At 48.6% G+C, this 23,025-nt stretch overlaps 1 protein-coding gene across 1 annotated transcript in view; it reads right to left on the bottom strand.

The window, feature by feature from the left end:
* Positions 1-1,199: 1,199 nt before the first annotated feature.
* efl1 (elongation factor like GTPase 1) overlaps positions 1,200-23,025 on the bottom strand; it is a 73,094-nt gene continuing 51,268 nt past the window's right edge. The window contains exons 15-22 of the mRNA XM_040011496.1: positions 22,874-23,005; positions 21,075-21,222; positions 8,747-8,876; positions 8,447-8,573; positions 7,352-7,556; positions 6,539-7,059; positions 5,514-5,698; positions 1,200-1,683 (exon numbers count right to left, since the gene is read on the bottom strand). Coding sequence (XP_039867430.1) covers positions 1,495-1,683; positions 5,514-5,698; positions 6,539-7,059; positions 7,352-7,556; positions 8,447-8,573; positions 8,747-8,876; positions 21,075-21,222; positions 22,874-23,005 — 1,637 coding nt within the window. The 3' untranslated portion in view covers positions 1,200-1,494. The remainder of the gene's footprint in view (positions 1,684-5,513; positions 5,699-6,538; positions 7,060-7,351; positions 7,557-8,446; positions 8,574-8,746; positions 8,877-21,074; positions 21,223-22,873; positions 23,006-23,025) is intronic.

The raw sequence follows: 23,025 nt of genomic DNA, 5'->3' as shown, positions 1-23,025 counted from the left end.
TTAAAAATTAGTATTTTTGATCAGAAAAATGTATTTACTCACAAAAATAAAATGAAAACAATCAGCAAATATTTTAGAAATGCTCTGAAAAATTCAGCGAATAGACAAATTTTCCGTCCCCCAGAAAAGCTGTCCGAGTGTTCGTTCTGCTGTCTGTCTATGAAGCTCCTTAACACTGAACAATAATCAATAATCACTCTCTGCCGTCGGTGATCCGCCGGCGTGTTTCACACTTACTGTAAAATGACCTGAAAATCAAATCTTTAGAAATAAGAATCAAAGAGCTCTTCAGTCACACGTGTCGTAAACGTGCGATGGACACGAGAACACACCCACAGACTTGCATCAGCCGAGGTCTCGCTGGACGAGCAGAGCCGGGACCGTCGGCCGGCCTATCAGAGAGGTTATCACACAGGCACGTGCTGTCTGATTGGACTAGGAGAGATGCTTTTGTTGCATCATTCAGCACACACATCTCTGTCTCTCTTCCACAGCATGTCTTTATCCTGTCTTCCTTCTCTCAGCCCAACCAATCACAGCAGATGGCCCCGCCCCTCCCTGAGACTGGTTCTGCTGGAGGTTTCTTCCTGTTAAAAGGGAGTTTTTCCTTCCCACTGTCACCAAAGTGCTGCTCACAGCGGATGGTCTGATTATCGGGGTTTCTTTCTGATATTGTGGGGTCTTTACAGTAAAAAACACCCTGAGGTGAGTGTTGTTATGAATTGTAATCGGACAGCTGCGTGGTTTCAAGTTCATTAATAATTGTACTAAATGTCACCTCGCGAGTTTTACAGTTGTGCACATGATGCGAGGTAGAAGCAGCCACGGTCTATAGACTGTATATAAAAGACAGACATGAACATTTGTTGGTTGCATTTACAGTCAACCCCATGTTGGCTTTTATGGAACCAGCAGTGACCATATTTGGATGAGAGGGCGGACGTTATGTCACTGGCGTGCCCGGTAAACACACCAACACGCTCTAACGACACCTCCACCGAGCTCCTGAGATTGATGATGCTCAGCAGCACTTCTGTTTCGGCACGCATGAGCGCGGCGTGCACAGAAACACCCGAGCCGACTCGGCTTCAGCTTTCAGCACTCACTCCTGCAGCGCCTGATTGGTTGGTGCCGAGTCCATACAGATGTCGTACCAATGAATTATTACGAGTAAATTAGTGAAGCAGAGAATGACGCGGTGCGATTGAAACACTCATTTATTCATTACTGAATGCTGCCATGTGATTGGTCAGTATCTGTGCACGGATGAACTTTGACCTGAAAACAAAACAATCTGTTTTAAAAATATAACAGACTTTGTCATCGATGTATTTCATCCTCAGTGTGGACACATTATTCACTCCAATTTATCACAAAAACTAAAAATGACAGGAAACCCTGCAGTTTCTGAGCGATGTCGCCGTGTCGTCGGTGACGGTGCTGCGCTCGATGTCAGCGGCGCCGCCGTCTCCTGAGGAGGCGTCCGGGTTTCCTCTATTTGTTCTTGCCGAGCGTCCTCTGTTTCTCGGCGTGCTCCACTATCTTCTCCTCCACGTACAGCCCTTTGCGGCGGCGGACGGCGTTCATGTATTTCAAGGCCTGGTTTTCAGAGTCGGCCTTCTCGCCGAAGTGCAGGTATTCTTCCTCGGTGGTGGGAACCCAGTAAGGATCGCTGCTGATCACCTGGGACACAGACGACGGACACAGACGGGATCAGTGTCTTCATCTGAACACAAACCACAGAGCTGCGTACCAACATCCACAATATCATAAAAACATAAACCAACCAAATAATAATCACACGAGACGCGAAGCCAGAGGGACGGCTCTGCAACCGTTTCAGTCACCATGGTAACTTGTCACCTGGTCTGGGGCAGCTTATGGTTTTTGGATAAACGTCACAAAAATAACTCCTAATCCTAATATCTGCTGGAATTAAATCTACAGGCACGCGGCGAGGACGTGGACCGGGCTGGGGGGGTTGGACCTGAATGTCAGGAGTTCGGCGCATCGCAGCGTCTCAGCTGTCGAGTGAAACGGCGGTGCTGACGAACAGCTTCCTGCTCTCGTCTCAACTTTTGCTGTTGTTCTATATTTTTATTGATCTCCACCAACCACGGATAACACCTGTGAGGTGGGAGGAGCCAGCAGGTTTTCATGTGAGCGTGCACAGAGCCTGGGTTAACAGGCCGTGAGAGCTGACTCTGAGGTTTAGTTGAGCTGCGAACAGAAAGCGCGGCTTCCCAGTACAACCACAGTGAGCTGAAATGTTAAGTCACAGACAAAAAGACGCGGCGTGATGATCCTCAAAGTCCCGGCAGGACGTTTCCTCCTGCTTCCATCTAAATGCTGTGAGACTTCTCGGGATGCGACTCCAGCTAACACTCCTGACTCGCCTCAGTCAGCTGATAGTCTGAAATATCAAATGACGTCTTCAGTGATATAATCAATGAAACAAAAACTGTTGATCCACTGAGCGACATTTGGATTATTAGTTTCATAAAGACGGCAGCAGCTCCTTCTGCACTGAAAGGACTGTTAGCGCACACACACACACACACACACACACACACACACACACACACACACACACACACACACACAGCTACAGTAGCACCAGTACACTGGGGCACCTGGCTCTGGTTACACTGGGGCAGATGGTAGTGAGCGAGCCACAACAACGGGCGGCTTGCAGGAGGCAGCGCACACCACACGTGAGCAGCATATGCCGGAGCACAAAGGGACGCAGCAGGAGGGGGCGGCGAGGGACGAGGCGTCCTGCAACAGTCAATTAAGCCGGTGGACGCACAGAGTCTCAGACGCAGGAAGACGTTAAGCTCGTTTCGGCTGATCGTTCGCGTGGAAACGACACAAAAGGCAGAAAAGTTCAAACACAAACTAAAGTGACGTCATAGAGAAGCGAGGACGGCGCACGCTAACAGATGGACGACTAATCGTCTCTGTGTAGAAACACAGTTTTCATGCGCAGCTTTTTTTCCTGCTGTGTCACATTTTGTCTCACAAACACATCAGGAACATCACCGAGGCCGCCGCCACCACCGCCGCCGCCGCCGCGGGCGATTCCACGAATGCTTCGGCCTTTTCAGAGCCCCCGTTGGTCGAACGAAGTTCAGCGGGAAGTTACCGAAAGCAGGCGGCAACGTCAACGTGCAGGAAAAGATGAAGAAGATAAAAACACGACTGCAGCGTCGGAAAACTGAAGGAATCACTCGTGAAAACTGCCGCAGCAGCTCTAAGAGCAGAGGCTTCACACGCTCCCCGCCGCGACCTCGTTGTTTCGGTCACTAACCGAGCCTCGGGACCATAGGTGAGGTCAAAGGTCATATTGTCAGCCACAAACACCTCACAAATGCACCTGGCTTATACTGAATCCACGTTGGAAACAAGCGGTTCAACGGGCTTCATGAACGAAACACGTTCTCAGGCAGCAGAGCGGAAATCTGCGGAAACGTGGCGATTTGAAACCAGAACATGACCTGCTCCAGGTGGTTATGTGGTCAGCATCAGTTACCGTGGTGATTTGGCCGGGTTTTGACCTTTAACCCTGAGATTACAAAGTGATAACTGACATCGATTTTTCTGACCCCCCCGAGCGTCGTCTGCAGTTTGTCATCAGTTAAAATCTGCATTTATTATTTGTGAGCAGTAGCTGTAGACTGTAGCTTATTTATTAGCGACAGTCAGGCTCTGAGTTTTATCAGGCCTCCAAAAACCAACAACGTGTCGCACACACGCAGACGCACACATGTAGCGGCAGACAGATGTCTCGGCCGATCAATACGCGACTCGCTCGCACAATTCTCCGGCGCGCAGCTCGACAAAAGCTCCATTCTGATGGAAATCTAATGTAAACGTCCCCACAGGAGCCACTAAACCTTCCAGTTACACAACAACGCCACGCTGACAATCACCTCGCCGCTCATTCATATGTAAATCCGATATCCCGGTCATATCAAACGGCTGTCAGAGGAATGCTGACATCGGCACTGAGCAGCGGGACGGTCCTGAAGCTGGGGGGGTGGGGTCTTTGTGAGGACGCGTCTGCACAGAAATGAGATCAGACAGACAACTTTTAATGAGGTGAAGACAAAAGGCAGCGAGACAATGAGGCTGCTGGACGTGTGTGTGTGTGTGTGTGTGTGTGTGTGTGTGTGTGTGTGTGCAGCTACATGTGGTTTCAACACTGATGTTTGGACGGGACACTGATCTGTTATTTTAAAAGACATCAAACCAGGACGCAGGACCAGGCTCCAACCACCAACACCTGCCTCACCTCAGCCGATTCATAAATGCATTAAATCTGTCGACGGTCCTTCTTTGACCTTTGTCGCCTCACTGCCAGGACAAAGCGCCGGCAGTCCTCCTTTAAGAAGCCAGTGTCTGCAGCCTGACCTGCAGCCTGACCTGCAGCCTCGCAGGTCAGGCTGCAGGTCAGGCTGTTTGCCCGATAATCAGCCTGAGGTCACATCACTCAGCTTCCAAACATTCACACATTAAATATCTGGGAAGCACCGTCTCCCTGGATGGCTCAACAAAATTTACACGTCATCTGCATGCAGGAGCATGCCCGCGCTCCTGCAGGAGAGGAGGGCTTGTGCACGACAACAGACACCACCCGAAGTACGCCAGGGATCCAACAAACTACCCGCCGTCCGCGGCAGAAAGCAAAGATGCCACAGTGCAGCACCAGGCTGGAGCTGAAGGACGACCCACACGCCTCTGCTGTACAGACACAGTAGGAAGTTTTATATCATATTTTATTTTTTGAGGTGTTCACAGCTGGTTCTCTACACTAACCTCGGTGTAACTCCCGGTAAAGCAGAGAAAATCAAACTAATGTGAAATATAAAGACTGGAGGAGACTAAACGAGGAGAGCGCAGTCATTAACCGCGGCGGATTAACGGCCTCATTATTATAAAACATCTTCTGTGAGTTTTCCTGCACCTGATCGGCGCGCTCTTAATAAATACCGAAGCATTAATAACAAAGCGAGATCGCTCTGCAGCACGCCGACTCGTCTCTTCCTCTTCACAGACAACTTGACCCATAATCCCGCCCGACACGGAGCATATGGCCCGCAGGACGCTGATACGCGTGTCTGCGGCGGCTCGAGCCAGCCAAGCGGCCGGTATGACGGCCTAACGCGCACGCCGTCTATCGCGGCTTTGACTCCAGCTCCCCCTCGGCAGCCGTCTCGTTAACCAGATGGCCTCGCTGACCCGCAGCTCCACATAACGAGCTCAGGCGGACTGATCTGCGAGCGCGCGGCCTCGATCACACCTGCCATCGACCTGTGGCTCGGACGATCCAATCACGCGCGGACACGTCTCTGCATGCGTCCTCATTGAGCCGCTCCGTGTCCATGTTAGTGGTCAGATAATCACATTAGAAATGCTCCAAGAGGTCTGCAGCTACACCACCTGTGTCAGCATCCACCTCAAAGAGGCCCTCGCCCACTGCTGCAGAGGGCGGACGGGCAAAGTCTCCTCACCTCCCAGTGGCTGAACACCAGCTGCGGACTGGCCAATCCGCTCGTCCTCTTGCGGATCTCGTCTGCAAACCCAAAGCTCTCAGCCACGGGCAGCACGGCCTTGATGATGAACATGTCCGTCCCTTCCTTCATCTCTTCGTGGAGGACTCGGCCTTCTCGCTTCCCGAGTACCCCGTAAACACGACCTGGAGGAAGAAACGCAGCAGTCAGGACACTCGGCAGACTCGCCGCAAGGACCGAGTCCAAGACCTGGAACAGAGACCGAGTCCAGTTCAACACAAACGTCATAAATCAGTACGAATAAATACAGAAAAACAACCGATACAGAGACTGAGCCGTGATTCAGCAGAGGTCTCTGTGCTTCTTAATCAACCAGGCGCCTCGCTCTGCCGCCGCCGCGCTGATTCGGCTGACGGAGCGCCTCTCCGCTGCGGCGGATCCTAACAGGCCTGCAGATATTGTTTACCAACACAGTAAACGCCGTTTCAAGCCTCATTTTCATCTTAATGACTTTCAGAGGACAACAACTTAGCGAGTGCGATGGAGCATTAGTCAACCCTGAGCTTTGCAGGCTGAAATTACAAACTGTGACATTTACAGGACATCTCACCCTGAAAACGAGGGTGTGTGTGTGAGTGTGTGTGTGTGTGTGTGAGTGGGGGGGGTACAGTCATGGATAACGTGACTGTAGGCTTGTTTCTGTCTGTGAGAATGACGGCGGCCGACTGGTCACAGGTCAGGCTCACGAGCCTAACGATGTGGAAACGACTCTGGTGGGAGACGGCTCAGCGGACCTTCAGGTCCTAATGTCCACCTGCTGCTACAGTCTGTGTGGGAAGTTAAACATGCGTCTGCAGGACTACACGGAAGAGCAGACGACGGATTCCTGCAGCAGCGCATTTCCTGTAAGTGTGTCGTTAATGCGAATGGATGTTTGCACCAATCAGCAGAGACCAGCACGCCAAACAACGCAGCAAAACTACGACGTGTTTGTGCGACGACGGCGTGCAGCAGCGCTCTCTTACCCAGCACGTCCGCGGTGGCCATGATCTCACAGGTGTACATGGCGGCCATGAGTCTCTGCGGCTGAGCCTGGAAGGCGTGCCGGCAGGCCTCCTTCACAGCAGCGATCAGCTGACCGGAGACTGGCCCGTAGCAGTCGGAGGAGGCGGCGACCTCCGGCCTGCGTCTGGCGTGGCTCTGCCCCGCTGCTGCGCCCTCCGCCCGTGCAGACGTCTCGCTGCTTCCTACCACGTTACTTTCCGCCGTAGCCTCGTGGCGCGTGGAGTCCTCTTCTACGGAGTCCTGGCGTTGCGGCGGGGCAGCGGACTGGACGTCCCACCTCTCCACAGAGAAGCAAACTCCCATCAGGGGCTCCTCGCACATGGGCCCCGACAGAGCCGCCAGCTGGAAGCCGCTGACGACGCTGTTGTCAAAATCTCGCAGCGCCGTAGCTTCGCTGGCTTTGTCTCCGCGGCTCAGACACTGCCACACCGACGGCCGCTGGTATCCCTCCACGCTGTTCAGCAGGATGTTCGGACCGTACCTGGAGACACGGACATCGACAGTGAGGAAGTCTCCGTGGTGCTGCACCTCTTTGTTTGTGTTCATGAAGCCCTGAGGAGTTCAGCTCTGCCTTATTCTCATGACTGCATCTAACAGAGAAAACGAGGAAGAACTCGCACGACTCAAGACTTCAGAACCTGCATCCAGCAGAAAGAACATTAGAAAGGGAAGTGCTGAGATGCACGACCACAAGTGTTAATGCAAGAAGCTCGCAGACACCATCAGATGCAAATAAACAAAGAAGCAGAATCAGAAAGACGCTCGAGTCTGACCTGCGAGGCCCGAAGGCCCAGATACGTTCCACGGCGTTCCTCCACTTCCTCCCCTGCAGCAGGCTCTCCAGCTGGGCCTTCAGGTCAGAAATGGCCTCCAGGCTCCTGACGCTGATGTCCAGACTCTTCCCCTCCCTCAGCGACATGTTTACCTGCTCCAGAGTCCGAATCACCTCCGAGCTGCTCTCCAGCAGACGGGTCGCCTCTGAAAGAAACCGCCGCATTACTGCCGTATCTTCATGTGATGGTTTAGCTTCACTCGGGCTGTTCTGCCTCATTTGGATTAATCTGGCACTGAAACAAAACTTCTAAACTCTGAAGCATCGCGAGTTTACGTCCAGGCCTGTGACTCCACCCATATTTTCCAAGTTTCATGCAGGAATGATCAGCTTTCTACTGCCCAGCATGCAGCTGGCTAACCTTAGCATTCATACAGACACCATTCACCTCTGCGATCTGTCACATGCACGAGCATCAAGCACGCATCCTGTGATCCGGCGGTGGGTGCGGTTTGGTACAGAAAATAGTTCCTAGATGAAATAAATGTTTAAAATGTGCTGAGACGAGTTTATGTTCTCGGTTCCGGTTTGATCTCGTGATGGGGCCACTCGCTGACAGACAGTCGTTACAGTGTAAACACAAAGTGTCCCGAGTTTCTCGCTCTAATAAACCAAGACTGTGATGTCATCCACAAAACAACCACTAATGCCATGGAGCCCATGTCCATCTTTTATGTACATTCTTTGTTTGTTTGATGAAGAGATGAAAATCTGCCATCGTTGATGTTCACTGGAGTGATGTTCACTCTTTAAGATGCTCACTGAATGTTTTCTGACTTTTGTTTTCTTGGTTCAAACAAAGAGCTGCACGTTCGACTTCCTGACAGTGAACCAGGAGATCGTTACCAGGTGTGTGGAGGTGGAAAGGTGGGCAGGGTTTGACCTTCTCGCGGTTTCCATGTAAACAATAAACGCCCGACTCAGAGCGCGTGTCCTCGTTCTCACAGACCAAGAGCTACAAACACTTTTGCCCTCAGACGCGGCACACGCCCCGCCCGCAGCCTCTCAGCGCGCTCGCTGCGTGCCTGGGTCTTACCCTGTGGCAGAGGTATCGCCCTGACGCCAACTGTGGCCAGCCTGTTGGGGGTGGTGAGGGTAACGAGGCCGCTGGAGTCCAGGTGTAGGGTGTCGGACGATCGACCCTGAGAGGCCTCTTCTTTGACCTGGAAACAGCCACACGAGAACACTGATTATCTGGAAATGTGATAAATCCGCCCCTTTCCTTCCGGAGTCTTCTCCTCAGAGCAACACTGAACGTTTTTAAACTCCGTCAGCAGACAGTAGAGCTGAATCACAGATTTCATACACTACCCTGGCCTCCAGCTCAGCGACTCACCTGATGAATGATGGCGACTTTCTGCTGCTTGCCCAGCTCCTCGTTCACCATGTCCACTTTGGGAGGACGAACCACCGTCTCTCTGAACGGGATGATGGGCTCAGACGCGCTGATCTCGATTTTAGCAAACCTTTAAAAAAAAAAGCAGAGTGGAGGCTGTTCTCTGTTTTCATAATCAGCCAGTCTGACAGTCTGCAGATAGAGAACAGACACAGGCCATGGCTGTCGCCCAAAGGTAACGGGGCGACAGGATTCGGCTGCTCACAGGTCAAACACATCAGAACTGAAAACCTCGGGCCGCTGTCTGATGACGATTTCATGTTTTATTCAATTCAGTTTTATTGACACAGCGCCAAATCACAACAACAGTCGCTCGAGGCGCTTCATATTGTACGGTAGATCCTACAATAACACATACAGAGAAAAACCCAACAATCACACGACCCCTATGAGCAGCACGTTTTTCAAACACAACATCTGGACCCATTTAACCAGGAAGTCCTTCAGACTAACGTCGTTTTTCAAGGCAGAATAAATCAAACACAAGAACACGTAAAAAACAAGACACAGTGAAAACTTGTCATTTACAGAAGTCTTTATGAGAGCTCTGCACTCTGCAGGGAGACACAAGCATTCAGCTTCAATGTGCTCTGAAGGTTATTCCAAGAATACGGAGCTAAATAAGAGAGCGCTGTCCTACAAAGTTCAGGGAAAAATCCCGGGAACTCTGAAGAGGAAGACGGCAAATCACAGCAGCTGTGACGTGTTCTGGACGATGCATATTAGTAATGCCGCCATAATCGAAACATTAAAGGAGTCTGTAAGCGTTTTCCTAACCGATCAATTAAAATATCTCAATAATAAAAACTCTGCACTCTGTCCGTCATCCAAACAAATACCCAAATATTTCTGGGATGATACTTTCAATAAAATCTCCTCCGAACATCTGAGGTGTGGGCTGATTTCCAGAAAACAACATGAATCGTCTGCATAGAGTCACTTTAGCCGTAATGGAAAATAAAATACGGCCAAAACTGAAACTTTTTAAAATCTTCACCTTCATCCTCTGGGGTCATCAAGTGGGTGTTCACAAAAATCTGACGTAATCGATCCGATACTTCAATTCTTTTCTATTGACAAAGCACCAAATCACAAGCTCAAAGCACTTTAAACTGTAAGGTGAAACTCTACAATGATACAAGTGATGCTTCCTGCTACAGGATGGAAGAGGATTTAAAAAAGTGGAATGAGTCGCTCCACTACAGTAGCTTTGCATGATTCACGGCCCCAAACAACCCTTATGTATCTGATCTGAAATAAGCCTCCCTGTAAGCCAACTTTCTTCTGATTGGCTGCTCCTCACGGTTTGTAAACTGTGCTGAACTGTATGAGGACGCCCTCCTGTGACATCATTCAGAGCCAAGAATGGAAAAAAAACACACCTGTGTGAAACTGAGCGTAATTAAAATTAAAGCAAAGATGAAACTCGGAGTGAGGAAAAGTCGCCGGGATACAAAATGTTCCCGTTGGTGTTTTACGCTCGTACAGACTCTGCAGGTGACGGTGCGAATGAAAGCTCCTCTCCAACGGGACGAGACGGCGTTAAGAGAAACGTCTTTGGAGTCTGTAATTACTGTCACAGCCACGAGTTTAAAGAAACTCTAATTAATATGAAATATTCTTTCAGATCCGGCTGACAGAGCGAACACAAAAACACGACGCCTCAGAAAGCCGCACGCAGGTAGAGAGAATCTGTCCGGCCTATCAGACGCTTTGCTGCTAACGTTGAGTCGCAGCTTATAAACCAACAACGAGACGCAGAGCTGCTCAAAGAAAAGTCACCAGGATCTCAGAGGTGATGGACATCCTCCTTTTCTCTTTGATCATTTTACTGCGCGCTTGTTCGTTCTCGTGACATTCGATGACGTCGCTCTGCACTCTTGGATCCTGCGATGTGCATTTGGGCCGTAGACTGAGACGACCGCTTGCTCCCCTCACGTCACACGTGTGGAGCGGCGCAGAGCCGTCTTTCCAATAATAAAATGATTTGTGGGGCATTTTAAAGATTTGGGTGTTCAGTAGAAATGAGCCCGAGCGCCGCAGCAAGGACACAAAGTGTTTCTCTAACATCATTTATACCCGCTGAGGTCCTCCACCAGCAGGCTGCAGAGGACAGTCGCACTCATTAGTCTGCCCGTCTGCATTAGAGGCTTTACTGAACAACACAGATGCTTCCTGGCTGACCCCGGGGTCACTGGGTCACTCTGAAAAACACGCCTGTGTTTATATTTGTGCTGAATTAGCAGCGGCACCGAGACAGCGGGGATACTTCCTCGTTTAATCCAGTTATCCACGGTAACAGGTAATCCCTGCTGCTCGCCATCTCACTTAATGAACACTTGAAAAGTTTCTGTGAAAACGCCAAGTTGAAAACGTACAGCTCAGAGCTCTGTGTGTGTGTGTGTGTGTGTGTGTGTGCGCGCGCTGAATTATCGATCACTGGTGCCCATAAGCACTGAAGACTGGGCACCTGACCTAGTTTTGATGGGAGAGGGTGGGGTGTGGGGATAATCCCCTCGCAGCGGTGGAGCTGTGATGTCACAGTCTTGTGCTCGCCCGTGTGGCAGGGAACAGCGCTGACCTTATTCTGAACGTGATGCGCTGCGTGCCAGCGCTTACGTGGAGGGCTCAGGCTGCCGACACATCAACAAGTCACCCAGCCAGCCAATCAGACACTTTATGAAGCAGGTAGCTCGCCATCAAGTCACATCACCAGCCAAAATGTAAGCCAATGATCGAGCCATCCATCCAGCCAATCAGCCTTCATCTGAGCCAAGCAGGCAGCCAGCTGGCCGGTCAGCGATCCGCCGTCCTGCTCTGCCATCTCTGTCCCGAGCTGTCTGGCCTCGGCTCTAAACATAGCAGCAGCAGCGCTGCACGCGGCCTCGTTTCCTCAGCTGGAATCCCACAAAATCAGAGCAACAGGCAGCGCGGAGCGAGCCTCATGAGCGACTCTGCGCTGACAGACCCGCCGCACAAAGCCAAGAACCCCCCAACCCCGCCAGCAAAGAAGAGATCAATCAATCAATTTATTTATAAGCACTTTTTAAAACAGGTTGACCAAAGTGCTGTAAAAAAGTAGCTCAGACACACAAAGAACAGAACAAACCAACCATGGGGATCCAGGGCTTTCATCTTTATATGTAATAAAAGGACGAGATGCTACAATCCCTGGTTAGGATAAGGACTGTCCCCACAAGATATGAATACCCAGCGTGTGTGTGTGTGTGTGTGTGTGTACTGTATGAGGTATTTTCTTGCAGTGTTACATCATCCAAAGTGATTTTACTCGTCGGTCAGTGAGAGTGCATTGTGCTTTCGACTTGAGCTCTTACCAATCAGTGTCTGCAGGAGTGCGTCCTTAAGTAGCACCAAGGCTGAAGCAATCATAAAACATTTATCCATGAAACTCAAAGCCTGGGTGGAGCAAACGGTGGAAAAGGCAAAAACCAAATAAACAGAGGCCGATTTGAAAACACAGCTCGGTGCGCTCTGACGTCAGGAGCTGTTGGAGGTGCAAACTCAGATCAGTGTGGCTCACAGGTGACAGGTAAGAGGAAACTCGACTAAATGTATATCACTACTGCAGATTTGCATTCTCCTGCTAAATAATTATAAAATATAATCGATAATAACATTTTAAAGAATATAAATATTTAGTCTGTGACACAAACCAGGAGACGCACAGAAACACAATTACATGAAAGAAACCCAAAGAGGAATTCAGGCCAAGTGTGGTGTGTGCAGTCAGCACGATCAGAGGTGCAGCTGAGTGCATGAGTGAAAATGGTGTATGCAGTGTTGTTTGATGCCACGCTTTCAGAGCACTGACACACTGGGCCGGGTGCTGCCCACGAGCCACAGCAGCTCTGCAGGGCCGCAAACTAGACCTGCCACAGCAGCGGGGCAGAGGTGAGGCGCAAAGTATGAAAAGTCCTCCTCTAACGTCCGACAGCTGCACCCATGAACTGCACCACGTGCCGTTCCAGGCACACGTCAGCCTTTGTGTACCAGTATGTAAAACACCACAACCATTAGACACCATCTCCTGGACTGGTTCCAGTCAGAGCCGCCCTGCAGACTCTGCATCCAACATGGCGGAGCCGGAGCTTAAACCCAACAGCGAGCCGAGCAGCCGGCCTGAAGCGAAACGTTTGACAGGACCGGAGCGAGCTGTCTGCTATGACAGGAAGCTCAGAATATGAGTGAGTGTGTCGGCCAATAGGAACACAAGAACCCCCCCAGAAAAGGACAAAGCAGCAACGTGACAACTGTGGCGCACACAGCGGGCGGTTACCGACGCGCTGAAAGACGATGACCTGGTACACCGATATAATGCATGTGGGCGACCCACCTGAAAACACGTCGCCGGTAGCTGCACGCCGCTGCAGCCGTGCAGCAACAACAACACTGTTGTGTGATTGGACACAACGCGCAACAACGTTGTGGTTTTTCCTGTTATTATAAATCTAAAATCGATCCACAAAAACAGGAGGTTCTTAAAAGCGGGTCCTACCATTCTTTCCCAGGTGCTGAAACAGCGCCTGCCAGAAAAACGCCAACAAATGTGGCAGCGTGCCCCGATCACACGGTGAGCGACACGCTCCGCTGCCCGCCGAACCCTCGCTCATCCAGCTTTACTTTGCCAGTTTCGGGTAAGAAAACGGATTCTCTGACCAGACTCGATGATTTGCCACCAGACAAGATTCTTCATATCCAGCATGTGTCTGCGATGAAGGCGGCGAGCTCTCCGCAGCCCGAGCGCCCCTCTGCAGGGACGGGATACCCCGAGAGGGGCCCGTTCCTGTCTTTGGCTCTCAGCAATCAGGCCTACACGGCGGAGCGGCTGGATGGGAGTCACTCCCGAGTCACATTATAGGCCACCTGGAGTTTGCCAAATAGCTCTGAGAGCAGCAGGAAAAAGAATCTCTGAGGTGATGAGAAAATTCAGGCTCTCCAGCCTGACTGCCCGCCTGAGGTCTGGTGAAAACAATGCAGCACTCATCGCTGGAGTAATGATGTCCCTGTGATGGAGCATGTTCAGGCAGGATCTGGGAGACAGGCCAGTGACTGGAGCCAAGCGGAGAGAGGTCCTTGAGAAAAACTTGCTCTGCTGAATCATTTGCTTGCAGTTTATGTCTTACTGTGTCTGCGGGGGTTTTATTCAGACCTGTTTTCGTTCAATCGATCTCCACGGCCTCTTCGTTGCTTTTACAAATCGATTCTTGTGCTTCTGGTAAGTAAGCACATTCAGTAAAACCCCGAATTCGGAGGCTGAGGATGATGTCATCACTAAACACATGGCCGAAGACTTTCAGGGACACGGGTGTGTTTGCATCAGCTTCCTCACTGTCCCGTAACATTTCTGTGCTCGAATTTAATTTTATACAATAAATAGGCTCTGCTGCGTATAAGGTAACATGAAGTTAGAGTTAAAAAGTGCGAATCTGCTGATGGTGTGACTCAGCCCCACACGCAGCATCACACAGTTTACGTTTACGTTTTCTTAGTAAATCTGCTCGGTCCGGTTTAGACTGGACACTGGCTCCAGTAATGAGACAGGGATGGATGGGCAGGTTTGAGTAATGAAAGTTCACGGTTTGGGTTCAAATACAGAAACTGAGTTTTCCTGGTTGCTATGGTGACAGGCTCCCGCTGAAGACCCGACGATAACATGCGCCGCAGGCACGAAACATTCGCCCCACTGAAACATTAGCTTTGCAAATGTCTAACCTACGAAAACACGACCGGCGAACAGACTTTCATCACGACGGGAATCTTAACCGGTCACTTGACTGTGACCATCTGCTACTTCATGTTCTCACCACAAGTTATATTCTATTCTTTGGTGATTCAGTAAAAGCACTAGATGTTGCAGTCCCTGATTGTGCATTGCGTTAAATGGCGAGCATCTTGAGGCTGTTATGAGGAAAGGCAGCCCAGAAACTTTACCAGCAGCACACATCAGTGCGTGCCTCAGCTTTCTGTCTTTTACCCAGGCCAATCGGCCATTTTTGGGGGGATTAGAGATCTGATCTAGGTTATCATATTAAGGTTTGGGACACATCGTCAGTAGTGGACCTTGGATTCATCGGGTGTTTCGGCCGTTATCACCAGACACCCTCATCCAAGGAGGCCCTGCCAGGGCTGATCAGGCCCCGGAGTGTCTCTGGTTTATGTTGACTTGTTATTTCACTTCTTCTTTTAGTTTTCTACAGTTTATCTATTCACTTCAACTGAGAGATAATACTTACCTCTTTAACATTTATGGAGCCTCACTTCTTCAAAGGGATAGAAAAGGTGAAAGAGAGGAGTAAGACAAAAGGGACACGACAGGAGAGCTGGAGGGGGGCCACACCTCCCCGCCGGATCAGGCTGTACACTCTTCCTCCTCACTGCCTCCCAGAAAAGGGAAGAAGAGCAAATATTTTCTTTTCTCTCGCGGTTCGCTGACTGCCATAGCTGCCCAAGTGATGTCAGCCCTTTTCACCCACAGCCAGTGACGGGTCCTCTCAGCACTGTTAGCTAGCTCTCGTATAGCTGCTGCTGCGCCCTCTGATCCAATCTCTGAGCAGATAAACACTCCAAACACTTCGAATGTGCAGATTTACCTGTAACAGCAGGTACTGTTTCCTGTACATGGATAATGTTATTCAGGCATTTAATTATAATCTGTCCTCGTGAGAGCACAAGATTAAAAATAATGGAATTACATATGAAGCACATGTACAATACTGTGCAAAAGTATTGAGCCGCCCCTCATTTCTTTATATTTTGCTTCCTTTGAGTTTTTTAATTTGTCTTGAGAAACAGTTTTCCAGCTTTCCGGAGCTCTTTTAAGGTTTCCTTTGAACATTGACTCATTTTCAGTTTTTTAAAGTCAAGACTTTAAAAACACTTTATTACTAGCAGGCTGTCACAAAAACACATCACTGATTCCAATTTCTTTAACTGGATCGATAAAAAATGCCAAAGATAACACAGTCTGACATAAAATAGTATTTTTGCCCCAAACAGGTGATTCCCACGGAGCTGTTAGCTAAGAATTCGGCACATCCCGACGCTGGCGTGCAGCGGTTCCTTAAAAAAATCTGAAGATGAAAATGAATAATGTGCAAGGCCTAAACATCTTCTGAAACGTATTTACTTAAACAGGAAGACAATCCAGCAGAGACCTGACAGGAGAGACGCACCTTCAGCTGATCGTACCTGTGTTTCCAGGTAGGTTTGCTCAGGTCTCAATAAACCTCCAAACAAAATCCAGAGAAATAACAGCTGGCTCAAAACTTTTGCACAGGACTGTAACGGCCACCCAGAAACATCAAGCTGAAACTTGATGTTGTCCTGACCATGTAAAGACAAATTTGCCTTCGATTGGATTCATTCAGCATTCATGTAACTCTGACACACCTGCTTAACCACGACTGCAGGAGCCACATTAACTGATAACAGCAGCCGTGTTCATTGTGCCACCGTGCAAACATTTCTCAGAAATAGTTTCAGAGTTTTATTGTTGACTTGGCCCCCAAATTTCTCAGATCTCGGAGCAACCAAGGACCTACTGAGATCTACTGTCTGATACTTTGAGACGGGTGTCCAACTCCAGGCCTCGAGGGCCGGAGTCCTGCAGGTTTTAGATCTCACTCTGGGTCAACACACCTGAATCCAATGATTAGCTCATTAGCAGGCCTCTGGAGAACTTCAAGACATGTTGAGGAGCTCATTTAAATCAGCTGTGATGGATCAAGGACACATCTAAAAGCTGCGGCCTGGAGTTCCCCACCCCTGATCTAAAGGATCTGCTGCTAAAGTGAAGGCGAGCGACACCACGGGACACCTTCAGCGATCCGTGGAGTCCCCGCCTCGATGGATCCGAGGTGTTGTGACAGCACGAGGGGAACCTGGCCAGGCTATTTTAACGTTGGGGTGTACATTTGTATTTTAGCAAAGCCGCATGATAACAGAACAGACTGAATTAACAGTTTGGTTTTACCACGGATGTGCAGACATCTGTCACCGGATTAAATCCGACACGGAAGGAAAACTGATAATGAGAACCGATGATACCGAGGCACAAAGTTATAAAGAGCTATTTTTATGCATCCTAAATGGATTTATGGATGTTGAGCCTTAATGGAAAAAGCTGAACATCGGAGATAATGGCATCACAGGAAAGAGCACGTCGTGCTGCCTGTGAATTCTGGTTTAACAAGGTTAAAACTCTCAGAAGAAAAGATGTGATGTGTCTTGATAAATGCACTGAGTGTAAATGCGATGCTTTAGATTGCTGCAGATACTGGCTTTAACGGCATCTGCATCGTTACAGCTGTGCAGGAAATCAATCTGATCTAATGACAAATAAACCTACTCGTTCATTGGCTACTTTATAATTCACTTTTTCTGAAATATAAATGTTTAAATGGTCAGGAAGCACAAATACTGTGTATTTTTACTAATTACTGTGAAATAAAGGGACACTGTTCATCTAGTTTCTCCTGTTTAGACCTTAAAAGCTTCCACCTGACCTGCTCAGCCTGTCATGGACAGCATCCATGCAACAGCTTTCAGTGACTTGCAATTCATGTCTGGAATAAACAGACGACTTCAAACGCAAAATTACACACTGCTAAATATCGAAGATGTTGTGTTATCATTTGAGCAGCCGTGCCCGGAGAGCGGCAGTTCTCTCTAACTGATGGATTTCTGTTCCCCGCTGAGATGACAAGAACCGAGATTAATGAACACAGAGCAACTGTTCTTACAGATAAAAACTGAGTAAAAATAAACCGATGAAAACACGCTTTACACACTGCAAACAGCATCCCGTCGTACAATCTCAGCGATGTACAAAAAGCCGATTAGACGATGAACAGGAAATCTACGGGGTGAGGATACTGGGTACCTAAAATGATCCTGCTTCACGGCACAGTCATCAAAGTTACACAAAAACAGGACACGCTTCTTTGTTGATCACACAGACGTGGCAAATCCAGGCTGTTTTAATGTCTCGATGCTCAGTCATCCAGGTACGTAGATGCAAAAGGTCGATTCTTTTCATCTGGACGTCTTCAGTGGGAGAAACGCTTCATCATCATCCAGGTGACTCCTTCAGTCTCAGCTCGTGTGGTTTTATAACACTGACATGCAGAAGATGTTTGAAAGGAGGTCACGAGTCTCTGAGGGCCTGTTGCAGTCACACCTGCACACTGCAGGTTTTCACTGTGACATCTCTGCTGTCCTCTCTGATCCCGGATCAGACCCCAACTGATAGGGCTGTGCGATATGACCAAAATCTCATATGACATTTATAACGATATAAACCACAAAAATTTACATTTCCGGTGAATTCTGTGAATCTCGGGCAGCTCGACTTGTGTGAAGTGTTTTCAGCTGGGCGTCGTGTGCCTGGAGTCGAGTTTTGACCGATGGACTGAACTACATATTTTTAGACATAAGTTGGGATGGTTGCCATTTTCTTTGTGGGTATTTATTACACGGCGTGCTGCGGGGAAAAGCCCGTTCTAATGTTTGAGTGGGAGGTTTATTTGGAGCACCTGACGGCTCTTCTTTGCTTCTCAGCCGTAAACTCTCTCCTTACTGTCACGTGATTCTTCCGTTGGTGGTAGCAGAGGTTTGGTGGGGGCCGGTTTCCTGCGTAATTTGCAGTGTCAGATGTTTCATAACCAACCCATGTCCGTGCTACAGAGGCAGCCCCTCGTTTAGGAATAAGGTCCTCGATTTGTTTGGACTGGTCCTTCTGTTTGTCATCATTTCAGTTTATTTTGAAAAACCTCAACAGGATGTTCAGCTTTATTGAACTTTAAGAAATTAATGTAGCCTCTGCACTGACCATCAAGCCATGAAAGATATTGTTGTAAACTGTTTATTTTGCGACACCATGAAACAATAGAAGTAGAAGAGTTTGGCACTGGCCTGCCGGGTTCAGGAATCGGTGGATGGATTATTTCTGTTTGTGTTTGCACTCTTGGGTTAAAATGAGGTCGTGTTGCTGCCCACAGAAAAAAGCACCTTTTTAAACTTGTAACTGGCTCCAGTGTGTTTACTACCTGCCACACAGCCGTGGTTTAATGTTACAGGCGGGTCTTGTGTTCAGGTTTTCTGGAAACGCCGTCTCGAAACTCATTCTCGGCTGATTTTGTGAGGCCGCAGCAGCGACACCAAATTTCCCCTGTGAAAATAATCTATGTGCCGGTCAATGAGCTCGCACTGTTCTTCTGAGGAGGCCGGCAGCGTCCAGACGGACAGGAGCAGCAGTCAATACGTAATGATAGCCAGATAATGATGGGCTGGAATTGGAAACAGACCAGATCTGTGCCTCAGATGTGAGTCGCTCAGTATACGAACACACACTGTGCTCAACCTGCACTACGCAACAGCAGACGCGAGCAGGAGAGCACACAAACGCAGACGGACGATCGATATGACCGAGACAGAAAAAGTCAGATATGGAGAAATATAAAAATTGAATACTGGGACAGCAGACGCCACGTGAGGAGCACGGTTATTAATACCAACGCAGTCCAAGTCAGACTTTCTGAAAAGTGGGACTTTACTTCATGGTGATCATTTCTTGGCTCACAGTCTAGGTGGAGGTTATTGTCGATCATGGAGACAGAAGACGCTGCAATAATCAACTAAAATAAGACGGACACAGCCACCACGCCCCCTGCTGGCTTTAGACGTCACATCCTGAAGCCTTTCTCAGAGGTTGCTGCACACACGCTGACCTATCATCAGAAACTCCGCCCACGTCTCGCCATAGCGTTCGTTTGTTGACTGATCATTTTCTTTTTTTCTGAACAAACAAACAAACAAACCCCGAATGCACAAAACCTGTGATGAAATGTTTCGGCACTTTTGTCGATGAATAAAAACGAGACGACAATGTTCCAGGGCGACGAGATCCAATCAGAATGAATTAAGTTGTACAGGACCAGCTTGGGAGGGATCCAATCAGACGTAAGCTCCTTGTTCTCGATCTTTCACTGACGATCAGGGTGTGAGGGAGGAAGCTCCCGTGTTTGTCATGGAGACGAGAGGAGCACACGTCACGCTTTGTAAACCGTGCGCAGCGACTCTCACCAACAACTCTGAATCAAGTTCACACCCACTCTGTGCTAATCTCACAAGATTCATTGGAACAAAACTAAATGAATTTAGATTAAATTATGATAAAAATGATGATCGTGGCGACTACTCGCCCATCACTCACTGCTCCTTCAGCCACCTCGCTCTCTGGATATTATCAGAACGTAATCTGATTGGTTAGCAGCCATATTGGAGAATTTCTCCAATCACACGGATGCCGAGCAGATTTTTTACTGTGCATATAAATCAGCGACCACATACATGCAGAATAATCTGCGTGAACAGGTTGGATGGTCTGATTATTCCAAGGCTTCAAAGAACCACAGGTACTGGATTAGTGCACCCAGCCTTGTTAACCTGAGCAGAGCTGGTTTCCCTTTTTGTCTTTATGCTCAGATAAATAAATTATAGTCAGAGTGACCTCTTGGATAAAGCTTCAAGTTGACCTATTCTGCTCACTACCTGCACCATCCTTTGATTCTTAGACATAATAATTAAGTTAAGTGGGTATTATAGTAATCTAAGCACGATGACACAGATGCATGAAAATGTTTTCTCTGATGAGACTTTTCCTAAATGTTCCTTAAATGGAACGTAAAACAGATTTTTCATGGGAGTCAAAGCCCAGAGACGAACTGTAATTATTATGCCAGCATTAGAAACACTAGAAATCACTGATGTAGACATTTGAGGTTGTTAAAGGATGAGCTCAGTTACTCTGAGTTTAAAACAAAATGACTGTATGGAAGCCAAAAGACACACAAGTGAATGTCATCAGCACAGAAATGATTAGAAATATCCTCAATGACTTAATCATGTCAGTCAAAGGCAGCATGCAGAAAGACAATAATAATGAAACCACGGTATCACTGATTGGGTGACTGTTGTATGAGATGACCATATAAGGATATCCCCCTCTGTGACATCATATGGAGCCAAATGTAGGAAAACATGGAATAAAGTGAGTGTTTAGAGCATTCTGAAGCTCACAGAGGTTGCTGCACACACTGACCTGTTACTATGTTTCATACATGAACATTCAGCGCAGGAACAGGAAGTGAGCCAAAGCAGAGCAGGTTTCTTTAACAAGTGTTCACGAGTGAACGTGAACACTTCACATGCCTAACATCAGCATACAGGCAAACGCACGCACACTGACCGCTCTCTCAGGTCGTCCAGGCAGCGCTGCAGATGAACCTCGCCAGCAGTGACCAGAACGTGTTCTCCGGTTTCCTGGATCAGAACCTCGGCACAGGGGTCGGCCTGGTTCAACAAGCGCATCCCGCGCACCAGCTTTGGCATCTCGCCTGTCACAAACAAACGAGGTGGAAACACAATCATCGATTCGGCTGTGTGAGCGGTCGGAACGTCTACACAACGAGGAACACACTCTCAAACCTGACTGGACCTAACTGGTGTTAACCTCTGTCTCTGCTCCACAGCATGTCTTTATCCTGTCTTCCTTCTCTCACCCCAACCAATCACAGCAGATGGCCCCGCCCCTCCCTGAGCCTGGTTCTGCTGGAGGTTTCTTCCTGTTAAAAGGGAGTTTTTCCTTCCCACTGTCGCCAAAGTGCTGCTCATAGGGGGTCATGTGATTGTTGGGCTTTTCTCTGTATTACTGTAGGGTCTTTACCTTACAGTATAAAGCGCCTTGAGGTGACTGTTGTTGTGATTTGGCGCTGTATAAATAAAGTTGCATTGAATTGAATGGACCAGAGAAGCGGTGAAGCTCGGCTTTTCGTATGAATCTTTTTACTTCCTGAGTCCGGCAGCACCCACATAAAGAGTTTTTCTGTGTGGATTAATGTGGGCAGACGTCACCGGCCTCTCGTTCACAGCTCTGCTTGTGCTGCCAGACAACCAAACATTATCAAAGTGAAGTCGTAGTTTCCTGTTCTCTGTGAGTGCTGCTGGCTGTGCCTGCGAAAGCGTTATTTACAGCTGATATCATCTGCTGCAGGAGAAAAGAGTTTAAACTGGCAAGACTCTGCTGACTTCAGTGTTTTAATATCTGAGTATTAGAAAATGCTCCTCCCTTCGGCCTGTGCAGCGTGATTGGCTGCTGTCAGCTTGATGTATTGTATGAACAGTCCATTGATTCCCAGTCTCTGGTCAAGAAACTGAAGTACGAGTGACATCTCGAGTCGTCCGTATTAAAGTTAAATTCAAAGCCGTAAAACTTTCATCTTAAATCTGATTCCAGTCCAAGTCATGTGACTCTCATTCATCACACCATCGATGTCAGCTGACATTTAGGAAGCTGTGCACGCTGTGACTTGGAGCAGTGCGGAGCCTCTCAATAAAGATTTGTTCGGTTTGGTGCGATTACGTTTACAGTTGACACAAATACACAAATAGGTGCAGATTTGGGCTCAGAAATGTGAACTGGGGCAAATGTAGGAGTTTGAAATGTTTCAGCCGATCGACTCGGTTTCTCTCACACGGCGGTTTCTCTCTGACGCCACGATCATCGGAAACACAGCACAAGCTCATCATCACCATTTGAGGGCAGACGGAGGCGCAGAGCCGGACGCTTTGACTCCATACAGAGAACAAATAAGGAGAGGGCCAGTTAGTGTTACTGAACTCTCCCATTGGCTGTTGGGGAATTATATATTTCTGGTTTGTAAAACACGCCGTCGGCTGTATTTGAGTCATTAGCATGATGTGAAACTTAGCTTTGTGGTCTGAGTACATCAGCACAGCTGGACTGACTTCAACTGTGCTGAGTTTTTGGCTGATACCAAAATTCAGTGCGTGGGACTCTCACACACACACACACACTCACACTCACACACACACACACACACACACAGACAGACAGACTCACACGCGTGTCCAACTAAATGAAAGGAGACAGTGTCGGGTCTCTGTGAACGTTCCGGTTTCACTGAATTTAACAAAGCAGCAGATTAGTTTCATGAACTACATGTGAGAGCGCCTTCGAAGACCTACTTGGATGTTTGGGCTCTATGGCAACCCGGACAATGGGCGTGGCCTCAAAGTTGAGCGGGGTAAAGGGAGGACAGGCGGGTGCGGTGGACAGCGTGGCCGACTTCAAGACGAACTCCTCGAGCCCTCCGATACCTGAGAGAGGACAGAGGAAC

The sequence above is a fragment of the Simochromis diagramma genome, unplaced genomic scaffold (assembly GCF_900408965.1).
Source record: "Simochromis diagramma unplaced genomic scaffold, fSimDia1.1 OVJJ01000603.1, whole genome shotgun sequence".
NCBI classification, from domain to species: domain Eukaryota; kingdom Metazoa; phylum Chordata; class Actinopteri; order Cichliformes; family Cichlidae; genus Simochromis; species Simochromis diagramma.
The sequence above is the reverse complement of the archived record's forward strand: the minus strand, read 5'-3'. Positions and strand labels throughout refer to the sequence as shown.